Here is a 12,372-nt window from a genome sequence, read left to right on the forward strand (position 1 = left end):
AGCCTTTTATTTTTGAAAGTAAAGGTTAAAAACCAGACACGTGTTTTTTTTAAATTCCTGTAAGTTCATGGGACATAAGATTTTTGTAGCAATAATGGTGAAATTTGCATTTAGAAATGTGCATAAAGAGATGTGCTGACCTTTTGGACTGAATGTTAAACAGTGTCAGTGTCTGCTTACAGTTCTGTTTTTGAACTATGCCTTTCAGCAAGCCTCTCTTCCCTCTGTGCTTTAGGTTTCCCATCTCTGGTATTTGGAGAACACATGAAACTCCTTCTCACCTCAAAATTTGGGGCTCTTCTGTCTGTTCAGAACCCCCCTGTCTTGGCAAAGATGCTGTGATGGAGGATTTATGCTTATATGTAAACGTAAGGGCTGGCTTTGCAGACACTACTCTGCTGACATGGCACCCACATCACTTGGGATCTGAAAATTAATTGCACTAAGAGCCTGAGGATATTTATAATCTATTGTTTTGTCTCTCTAACTCAGATGCTACCTCCAATTAGCCCAAGCCCCAGGGAGCATGTCTGGGCTGGGTAAAAAAATAAAATAGAAATCACTGAACATACTCCACAAAGAATATATTCATGTCTTCCATACCATATAAAAGAAATATGGAAAAGACTAGGTTAGAAACAAGCCTTCATCTTTTAAAAAAATCCAGTTCCTTGCCCTCTACTTCAGCTGTCTGCCTTCCCAGGAATTTTTAAATTGTAAGTAAGGCAGGAAGGAATTTGGCAGCCAGCGAGTAGACAGGTAAGGAAAGAATCACAGGGAAGGAGAGAGGAAAGTACCAACCCTTCTATTGGTACTTGCCCAGGGGAGCTGGCATCTTCCTTCAACCTCCCTAAATCAAAATACTCCCTTCTCGTTGTTATTGTTTTGATTATTTACCTAACCCAAATGAGGTAGAGTAAATTCTGGAAAGCTAATGTAATAAGTAGGGACTTGGGTTTAAACTAATTTTTACCAAATATTCCCAAATGTTACAAAGTTTTGTTTGTGTGTGGGGGTTTTTTTTTTGTGGGGGGTGGTTAGGGGAATTATGAGGAGGGCTTCTCTAAAATTTATTTCAGAAAGGGAAGTAAATCAAATTAAAGTAGTCTCCCTCGTTCCAAGTCTGGAGCAGGCTGCTGAGCAAAGGGGCATCGTGATTTCCATAAATTCCACCTTGGTCTAAAAGAGGACCCAAGAATTCGTTCTCTCCAGCTTCTCCAGACCGAAACCAGATGTTTCTGCATGCCCAGAAATATGCTGTTTTTCTTTTCTCTGTTCTTTTCCCATCTCCTTGTTTGCAAACACACCAAAATTCCTGTGAACAAACTTCCAATAACATGTAAAAAAGTAAGGCCTCAGTTGTAAAGCATGTTGGAAGTGCTTGTATTTGGTTGATAAACATTTTAGGAAAGTAGTAACAATCTGTGAGTTTTAGAATGAATTTCCAACTTCCATTGTTGTTTCTCCCTCCTGCTCAACGCCAGGAACCCAACAATGGATTGAGTTCCTTCCATAAACTGTCTAGAATTAGCAAGATTATTCACCTGGGCCCATTAGCAAATGAGGTTATACATCATTTCAAGGCAGCGCTCCACTTCCTTCCCTTATTCTAGATATAAAAAACAACAACTTAGAAATTTTTAATCAGTGATATTTAGCACTGAATATGTGCAGAGCACTGTACTAAGCACTTGAATTTGAAGTAAATTGTTATTTGTGACCATTTCGCATGTATATATGTTCGTACATATTTTTTGCTCTATTTATTTATTTATTTTTTTTATTTGTACATATCTATTCTATTCATTTTATTTTGTTAGTATGTTTGGTTTTGTTCTCTGTCTCCCCCTTTTAGACTGTGAGCCCACTGTTGGGTAGGGACTGTCTCTATATGTTGCCAATTTGTACTTCCCAAGCGCTTAGTACAGTGCTCTGCACATAGTAAGCGCTCAATAAATACGATTGATGATGATGATGATGTTGTTATTCCTCCTGCTGTTTTTCCTATAGGTACTGGTAAGGTATCATACTTTTTCTCATTCTGTTTCTTCTGCACTCCTCCTCCTCCCCCCACATTCCCACAGTCCTCTAACTGTAGGTAAACCGAGCGTGAATTCCTTCATTTCATCTTTTTCTTGACAAAATGTATGTAGTTAGAAAACCTTGAATGTAGCGCGTGCCTTATAAACAACCTTGAAAGTTTTTCTCCTCTTTGAAATTTTCATTTTCTCTTACTTCATTACAACTTCATTACAATAATTAGCCAGCCAAACAAAAAGGAGAAAAAAGCAAAACTGCCAGCAAGTTTTTTTTGTGTGTGCGTGTGTTTTAAAAAGTCAATAAACAGATGTCCAAGCTCGGTAGAAAGGACATTTCCACAGAGCATCCATCAGGTTCTGCTTGGTTCAGACAGTGCTAACTGGAGGCCTGTTAAACTGTGAGAACAGTTGTCCAACCGTCTGACATTTATAGTGACTGCTGGAGGGTCTCAGAACCAGGGCAGCTCTCATCTCTGCAGTGCAAGTTGTGCAGCTGTGAAATAGGGAATTTTCTCCCAAATCCTTCTAGGTGATCATCTTCCAATGCTTTTGATTACTCTTACTCCTAGCTTGGGTTCCTACTGTTACTGTTACATCCCGCCTACCTGCTACCAAGCATTAGCTTTAACACACCAAGCTTTTGTTTCTAATCAGTGCATGTTTGATAATAGTGCATGCTGTGATTTAGTTTGAGCTTAACTGGACTCTTGTTAATGGTTTTTCCCTTGGTGCTGTTTCTCACCCACATTGATTTCTTTTTTTTAATGCCCCGTAGTTGCCGATAGTCCAACTCCTCCACCACCGCCTCCGCCAGATGATATGGCCATGTTTGATGATTCCCCTCCTCCTCCCCCACCGCCCCCCGTGGATTATGAGGACGAGGAAGCTGCCGTAGTGCAGTATAATGATCCGTATGCAGACGGCGATCCAAGTTGGGCCCCCAAGAGTTATATTGAAAAAGGTAAGAGGTGAAAATGATTTGAATGATCCGTATGCAGACGGCGATCCAAGTTGGGCCCCCAAGAGTTATATTGAAAAAGGTAAGAGGTGAAAATGATTTGAAGGTGACAGTGAAAGAAAGCAGAAGAGAAAAAAATCCCCATCAGCACTCCTGAGTTTTCTCTTCCTAACTTTTTTTTTTAAGTGTAGCAGTTCCCAACATGGGACGAAAAGCCTTGTCTGCTCCATCATGAGTTTCTGTTAGTGGAATTTCACGTATCTAAATGTGTTAAACAGGAGATAATCACTAGGATTCAGCTCCACCAGGATCTTTTCCAGTCACAGCCCAGGGTCCAGAGCAAGTGCCTCATCATTTCCGTGACTGCTTGAGGGCAAACTAAAGCAAATTCCATTACATGGGCCTGCATACATTTATCTGTTTCCTCCCCTGGAGAAATGCTAGGCTCGTTTGAGATCTGTATTTGAACTGGACAAAGCCCGGGCTTTGGAGTCAGAGGTCATGGGTTCAAATCCCGGCTCCGCCGCTTGTCAGCTGTGTAACTTTGGGCAAGTCACTTAACTTCTCTGTGCCTCAGTTAGCTCATCTGTACAATGGGGATTAAGATTGTGAGCCCCACATGGGACAACCTGATCACCTTGTAACCTCCCCAGCGCTTAGAACAGTGCTTTTTTCTAGACTGTGAGCCCGCTGTTGGGTAGGGACCGTCTCTATATGTTGCCAACTTGTACTTCCCAAGCGCTTAGTACAGTGCTCCGCACACAGTAAGCGCTCAATAAATACAATTGAATGAATGAATATTTGAACTCAAAACTCATAGCTCCTCGTAGCTGTTGGCACCACAGTAACTGCAAAGTCAGTTTACCACATGTGTTCTTGCCTTTGTGGTTAAGTATTATTTTAACAATGAGGAGAATTAAACTGATATTTGAAGTTGAGACACAAGGCTGTTATTGCTTACCCAAGAAACTTCTATTTTTGTATGAGACTTAACTGTTAAGTACAGTTAAATAAATAAACTATTAAGGTTGAGCTGCTTATTTTTTGCATAATTTGGATTTCCAGAGCCCATCTGGGGGGTTAATGTGGTCTATGTGGTATAGGGTTGGGGGTTGGGAAATTTGTCATATTTCTGACTTTTTGAATTACTCTGGCTGTCTCAGTTTTCCTGCCTTTAGTAAATAAGACCATTAGCTATTTCAGTTTAGGTGATGCATGATGTCAGGGGAAAGAATGTGAAAACAATAACATGTAACCAGGTTTATTCATCTAGCTCCTTGGACAATAGCAGCGGGTGAATAAGGCCAACGTTTGTCTACAGGGTGATAAATCAGGGCACCAAAAGTCTATTTTCAACTTGAACTATCCTGCGGAGCTCAATTCCTTCTAGTTTCCAGGGTAAAATAAATGGGTTTCAATTAAATATTTTGTTGATCTTGTCTTCCATCCACTGGAGGAATTCTTGGTTCCTAAATGCCCACTTTATTTGGTGCTCTGGGTTTGTTTTCAACTTTAACTAGGGGACCTAGTGCTTTAATGGAATTATTTGATAGAAATAAATGGTTATAGGTAATTTTATTTGTTCTTCTGGACTTCTGGGGATATGATTAATGCACACATGCATCCTTTTTCGTAATCCTTCGAGGTTTGTAGCAATTTAATGCAATTCCACTACAGGAAAAGAGTGGAGAAGATAGATGAGCTTGTTTAGCTGATTCTGAAGGGGGAATGATTTATGCTTGGCTCCTTAAGCCATTAGCACCCAGCCTGCTGAACGTTTCTGTAGTTTGATTGAGTTCTGTAAGTCTCGAAATCCCTTCCACCCCTATGATTGTGTCTCTAATGTATGTTCAAGATGTAGCTATGTATTATTCTGTGCTTACTGCTTTTGTGAGGAAGGCCTAGCCTAGAGCATGTGCCTCGGAGTCAGAAGGACCTGGGTTCTAATCCTGGCTCCGTCATTTGTCTGCTGTGTAACTTCGGGCAAGTACAAGTCATTTAACTTCTCTGTGCCGGTTACCTCATCTGTAAAATGGGGGTAAGCCTGAGCCACATGTGGGACATGGATTATATCCATCCTGATTAGCTTGTTTCTATGCCAGCACTTAGAACAGTGTCTGGCACATCATCATCATCATCATCATCAATCGTATTTATTGAGCGCTTACTATGTGCAGAGCACTGTACTAAGCGCTTGGGAAGTACAAATTGGCAACATATAGAGACAGTCCCTACCCAACAGTGGGCTCACAGTCTAAAAGGGGGAGACAGAGAACAAAACCAAACATACTAACAAAATAAAATAAATAGGATAGATATGCACAAGCAAAATAAATAAATAAATAAATAAATAAATAGAGTAATAAATATGTACAAACATATATACATATATACAAGTGCTGTGGGGAAGGGAAGGACGTAAGATGGGGGTGATGGAGAGGGGGACGAGGGGGAGAGGAAGGAAGGGGCTCAGTCTGGGAAGGCCTCCTGGAGGAGGTGAGCTCTCAGCAGGGCCTTGAAGGGAGGAAGAGAGCTAGCTTGGCGGATGGGCAGAGGGAGGGCATTCCAGGCCCGGGGGAATGGCACATCATAAGGGCTTAACAAATACCATTTTTTTTTTAAAAAAGAGCTGATATTGGTAGGAGTAGAGAAGCTTATGACAGAAAACCAGTGGTGTCCAAGTGATTTTTTTTTTTCTCCACTTTTGTGCCCTGCCCATTGCCACCCCAGGCAGGTAACCTCTACTCCACACTTTGTTCTGGGCCTAGAGGGTGGTTGGGGAGGGACTTTGTACCTAACCCAAGGTAGCCCCTCCTTATTTCCTTTTAAAGGGGTGTACTGCCTTGTGATGGGCCCTTACTCCCAGCACTGCCTTGCTTCAAGCTTACAGCCAAGAGAGGAAGGTACTTGTCTAGGTGGGAGGTGAATGGGCTACAAAACTGGAGTAAAAATCACTTTAACCTCATTTCGGCTCAACAACAGTGGGTGAGGAACCATATGATTCTGGTGGTATTGCTCCTGTCCCTTTGGAGAATCAATGCAGAGTTCAGACCCGACTGGCTGGAGATGTGCTAGGGTCTGCTCCTAGCCCAAAGGTTTGCTATGGGACCTCTTTTTCCCCCCACCCTTCTCCATTTCCATGGCAGCATAGGGGAAGGAAGGAAGGGAAGGGACCGGGAGCAGATCCAAGAATGGAAGGGATGGAACGGAATGCCATACCCAAGAGCAGCTGCCATGCGTGACCCAACATGGTTCCGCCACCCCATCTAGCAATCAATATGTTAGAATTTCTCCTCTCAGGCGAGCTTTGGAAGAAGGGAATAATTCCCTGCTTTACTTCCTAATGCTAAAAGTATGCTTTTTCTATTCATCCCACAGTTGCTTTCGTTTAGATTTTCTCATTTTACCAGAAAGGGGAATGCCACAGGAATAAATTTCACTGCCATATAGAGCAAGAAAGAAAGTGGCTTCATAAGTCGTAAAAGAATCAGCCTTGAGTCAAGAACTGAATTTTAGAATTTGGTATCGACTCCTCCAGCCTAATATTTATATTATAATTTGGCATTCAAATGATAACCAGCTATTCTGAAATATGGTTTGTTATTGGCCTGCAACCTACAATTAATTTTAGGAACCCCTTTGAAAAGGTGGCTAGATTGCCACTCCTGATAAGTCATGGCATTGAAACATACAATTCAGCTAGCCTTTGAATTAGTTTACATTGATACTCACACTTTCACCTTTTTCCTTCCCACAGTTGTTGCGATATACGATTATACAAAGGACAAGGATGATGAGCTGTCTTTTATGGAGGGTGCAATCATTTATGTTATAAAGAAGAATGACGATGGCTGGTATGAAGGAGTCTGCAATAAAGTGACTGGCCTGTTCCCTGGGAATTATGTTGAATCAATCATGCACTATGCTGATTAAACTTCTTTTGCTTTTCCAATGGGATCTTGTATCCAATCATACCGTGATTATCTACCAGGGGCAAGTATCAAGGTTAACAGAATTGTCTTAATATGTTTAAAAATGTGCCCATCTTTTCATTCAGGACATGCTGTTTTATTGGTATGATTGAATGTCAATTCATAAGCATAAATCCTGGGAGACGGTCGATTCATTGCTGTATGGCAATGTGTTTCAACGACTGTCTGCTATTGATTATGCTTGTGTATTTACTTCTGCATTGTTAATTTTATGACCGGCCTAAATATTCTTGGGAAGTAGGGTATAGTATTTAATGAATCATGATTCAGATTGTGCCATTACATTTTTTTCAGTGCAGCATGGTAACTAACACTACGTTAGACTAACACATTAAAATCTGGAAAAAAAAGTTTAATGCTAGTGCTGGTCATACTACCTTTTGTTTAGACTCTTGCTCATTCTTGAACTATACTATTTGTTTAAAGCATGCATACAGTCTTATGTATTGAAATATCCTTTTTTAAAAAAAGAAATCCAAGATGCTTCCAATTTGTTGTAATCTTCATCTGGATTACTCACACTAAAATCTGTTGCAATGGATTGTTGCGTCTCTGAGGTCCATGTGAAACAAACAAAAAAATAGGTGGTCTTCTGTATGTTGTAATTTGTACCTGAGTTTTTTTAATGAGTGAATTTGCATTCTGAATTTTTTCATTCATAAATACATAAGTGAACCAAAGGTCTTGTCCCTTCCTTCATTGGTTTGCTTGGTTATGGTATCCAAAATCAGGGAAATAGCAAAATTACGCTTCTGTTGTTGTTTTTATCTGCTAGACAGTGCATTAACGAAGGACAAAAGTAGTAGTAGGCTTATCCTAACCAAGACGAGATCTTGAGTATAGTTTTATGCTGGGGTAAAATCTGAAAAATGTTTTCACTTATCAGATTAGAAGAAATCTGAAGGGCATTTCTAAGAACTAATGAAAATTCTGTTTGGAAAGGATTGCCTAAGTAAGTACAGGACCCAACTCATTAACTGTTTAATTGGCCACACTACTCAATGAATTTCAGAGATGATGTTCCCAAACACTGCAAATCAAATGTTGAGCCGGTGCCAGGAAGTGAGTTTGAACATAATTTTACAGAAACCCTTTTTTGCAGCAGTAGATACGTGAAGTACCGGCAGGAAATATAAATCTGTTCCGTTTGGCGTTCACAGTCCAGAGCCAGAGCCCCAAATGGGACTAGATAGATACATACAAGTTACAATGGGGACACAGCCAAGCCAAAAAGATTGTTACCAGTAACCCATGCTCTGTGTGGCTTCTCCTTTGATGGAAGGGGTTCAGGTTAAGGAGCAGAAAGAGGAGATGTTTCTGTTCTTGGTTTGCACAAAAATGCATTAAGATGCTAAAGTGGGACCCTCGAATATATTAAGAATTCGTCTGGATTTCAAAGTGAAGTCAATTTTGCCAGCCACTGCAGACTAATGAAAAGTAATGCGGAGAAAAGAGAAAAGAAATGCAGAGTAATGAAAAGACTAGTGGCTAATCCCGTAAGTTGGTGACTTTAATTTTTGGTGCAGAATTGGAAATATCCTGACACTTTCACTACTCCCTGCCCAGTGTGATTTTTTCCAATGCTTTTTAAACATTGTAAACATGATTTCAGAACCATTAGTGACCAAGTACCTTATTTGTATTTCCTTTTTTCAATCAGAAATTCTTCTAAATTGTATATAACCTGTTGTCTAAATTTTATGTACAGTCTTTTATAATAAACCATTCTCCTATATACATTTTGAGTACTGTAGAGTCTAATCAAAAAGTAAACTTGGCTCAGAGTTGACAGTTTTCTGCCCTTCTTTCCAACCCTCCACATTAACCTATTGCCAATGAGGTGAAAGCTAATCCAACTGAAAATATTTTTACCATTGATTATTACTGTATTGTAGGTGTATGTGGTTTTTTTTTGGGGGGGGGGACTTTTAACATTGTTAAACAGTCCCATACTTACAATCAAGAATGCCATCAGTCAAGATTTTAAGCTCTGACATAATGTAGTTGTGACATCTTTTTAAAATTGAAAACTGCCAAGGAAATATATTGAAATAATTTTTAAAATGATTTTTGACAACCTGCATTGAAAACTAATGGAAAGATGAGGGGGTTTTTAGGCACAGTCTGGTGGGATGCTGCCCAGAAGAATGGAACACTGCTTCTCAACACTTTCAATTGAATGACCCTAATCTGTGACTTGGTATTTCTGAAGTGATGATCTGGTCCAAACTCTTACAGGAAACAACATGGCCCTCAGTGTGTCTTAATGTTCTGAAAAATGTCCTGCATCTAGAGATGTGTAGAGGTTTTTTTTGGTGGATAAAATATTATATTCATCTGGTTATATTACCTGATTTGGAAATATTTGCTTTGTACGGCAACTTCCACCCATTCAGGGTGCTTATTCAAAGGTCAAGTATTTTAAAATGTGAAAATGCATATGCCTTTCCACATCTAATCCTTTTTCTTGATTTTTTTTTTTTAAATTTTTAAGTGCTTACTATGCCAGACTCTGTACTAAGCACTGGAGTAGATACAAACTAATCAGGTTGGACACAGTCCATGTCCCATATGGGGCTCACAGTCTTACTTCCCATTTTCCAGATGAGGTAACTGAGGCACAGAGAAATAAAATGACTTGCCCGAGGCCACACAGCAGACAAGTGGTGGAGTTGGGATTAGAACCCAGGTCCTTAGCTCAGTTTGAATATGTGAGCCAAATTCAGGGACTGAGGGTTTACTGAATTCAATAAATGCTATTGTTTGAGAAGAATTCTTAATGTATTAAAGCTGGCACCGAGGTAATCGGGAAGCCTTCAGAATTTGGGAGGGGTAAGAAGAAAGCTGGGTGGGGCTGGGAGACGTGCAGGAGTCAAGGAGAATCAGGCTTCGTTGACCTACTTTTGACTAAGGTGTCGGAGTCTCCTGGAAATGTCATGCTCTGAATCATGTACATATTTTAAATGTATTTGACCATTAATTTTTTTTCCTCTGTTGAGCTACCAAGCCACAATGTTTTCCTTGCCAGACTCAAACAACTGGCCCTAATCACTGATCTTTTATCAAGTGGGCTTGCAACTAAGGTAAGTAGTAAAGTCATGTGAGTCTCTGTAAAGAAAATACAGCTTTGAATTGTCTTGAAACCAGTCATTTTTTATAGTGGAATCACAGTGAAAGCAATTAGAGTAGTTTTACTTCTGCTAAACACTACATACCAGATCAGAGTGACCCACAAAGCAGACACTTTAGAGCTAATAGGAGTCTGTTCCTCGTTACAGTGAGTTATCTTAAAAAAAGAAAAAAAGCTCCTGTGCAAAACCTGGAACATATACAAAGGAGAGCAGAACAAAATCCTTGATAAAGAATCTCAAATCTTTGAGATTTGAGAAGCTTAGAGATGCAGCGTGTTTAGAGAAGCAGCATGGCTCAGTGGAAAGAGCCCGGGCTTTGGAGTCAGAGGTCATGGGTTCAAATCCCTGCTCCTCCAATTGTCATCTGTGTGACTTTGGGCAAGTCACTTCTGTCTCAGTGACCTCATCTGGAAAATGGGGATGAAGACTGTTAGTCTCACGTGGGACAACCTGATCACCTTGTAACCTCCCCAGCACTTAAAACAGTGTTTTGCACATAGTAATCACTTAATAAATGCCATTATTATTACTATTAAATCTGTCAGAATGATTATGGCACTTGTTAAGTGCTTACTAAGTGCCAAGCACTGTACTAAGTGCTTAGGATAGATACAAGATAATAAGATTGGACATTGTCCCTTTCCTATGTGGGGCTCACAGCCTAAGTAGGCGGAGTGGGTAGTGAGGCACAGACAAGTTAAATGACTTGTCCGAGGTCACACAACAGACAAGTGGCGGAGTCAGTAATAAAACCCAGGTCTTCTGATTCCTAGGCCCATGCTCTTTCCTTTAGGCTACACTGCTTCCTGGGGAGGTGGACGAGTAACCACTGGGGTTTTTGGAGGAGTGGGGAAACACATCGTGAAAGTTTTGATAGAAAAATGGCACTCTGGGCAGCAGAGTGAAGATACAGCATGCACTCTTAGAACTGTCCAACTTCCCGATGCTGGGGATTTGGGATCCACAACGTTCTTCATGATAGAAAAACTAGATCTTGAGCATCTGAGGTCTTAGACCCCATCTTTTGTGCCCTCTGGGGCAGCTTTGATGTATGCCCCACTACCACAGCAAGGGTAGGATAAACGAGTAGAGTAGAGCCCCAGGGGCTTCTGATGCCAGAACCGTGTATTGACCCTCATTCATTTAATTATATTTACTGAGAGCTTACACAGCACTTTAATAAGCACTTGGGAGAATACAGTATAACACATTCCTGCCCACAATGAGCTCACAGTTTAGAGGGGGAGACAGACATTAATGTAAATAAATAGATACATGAACAGATAAATTACAGGTAGATAAATATGTGCTCTGGGGAGGGGAGGGAGGTTAAATGAAGGAGCAAGTAAAAGCGGTGCAGAAGGGAGTGGGAGAAGAGAGGAGGGCTTATGGATAGGAAGGTGAATCTAATTCTGACTTTTTCCAATCCCTATCCATATTTATCTTAGGAACGAAACATTTCATTCCATCATCTATTTCCTGTAACATGTCCTAATTTCAGAGTTCCCCTTCACCCACTTGCTCTGTGCCTTCTCTCTTCCCTTTTCTCTGAGCAGCAGGGCTGTCTTGTGTGGGTGAGCATACAGCTTGTGACTCCTTTGGGGTTTCCCCCACAATCTTACACTACAGTCTGAGTTCAAATGGGGTTGATTCCTTTCCTCGTTTACCCATGCACAGTGTCTGAAATCGCAGGTGGAGAACGGAAAGCAGAGCGTCTCGGGAAACCTGAGACTGCCTTGCCTAGGCCTGACCCATAAAAATGGAGCAGCAGATTGATGAAGTTGTCACTCAAAAGCTGTTCTGGACAATAAAGGGCACCAGGAAGCAGGTGTAATGCTTTACATCATGACCACTCCAAGGCCGTTGGTTTTTCAACTGTCCTAGCAAGGGAAGTATAAAAGGTACCGTAGCATGGAACAGTTTGAGACAAAGAAGTGGTTCAGGTAGTGGTCAGTGACAAAGAAGAATTGCATTGGCAAGTTGAATTCACATTAAGTTCATAAAAATAGAACTGAACTCCTATTCTGGGACCAATTCCAACCTGGGAATTTATATGACCTTTGCTTAAATTACCAGCTAAACAAAGGGTCAGTTCTGACTTCCCTAAACCTCTAAATGGGATCCTTATTGCTAGAATAGTGATAGGCCCATTAAATGTAATGAACATCGTGTGAGGGAATCAGTCTCTTAGACTGTGAATCCAGTGTGGGATAGATATCTGACCTGATTCTCTTGTATTTACTCTAATACTT

General features: G+C 40.7%; 1 protein-coding gene across 9 annotated transcripts in view; it reads left to right on the forward strand.

The window, feature by feature from the left end:
- ABI1 (abl interactor 1) overlaps positions 1-8,726 on the forward strand; it is a 102,460-nt gene extending 93,734 nt beyond the window's left edge. For all 9 annotated transcript variants that reach the window (XM_038755835.1, XM_038755839.1, XM_038755836.1 and 6 more), the window contains 2 exons: positions 2,815-3,000; positions 6,755-8,726. In XM_038755835.1, the coding sequence (XP_038611763.1) occupies positions 2,815-3,000; positions 6,755-6,930 (362 nt within the window). In that variant the 3' untranslated portion in view covers positions 6,931-8,726. The remainder of the gene's footprint in view (positions 1-2,814; positions 3,001-6,754) is intronic.
- Positions 8,727-12,372: the final 3,646 nt, after the last annotated feature.

Source organism: Tachyglossus aculeatus, chromosome 13, assembly GCF_015852505.1.
Source record: "Tachyglossus aculeatus isolate mTacAcu1 chromosome 13, mTacAcu1.pri, whole genome shotgun sequence".
Classification (NCBI taxonomy): domain Eukaryota; kingdom Metazoa; phylum Chordata; class Mammalia; order Monotremata; family Tachyglossidae; genus Tachyglossus; species Tachyglossus aculeatus.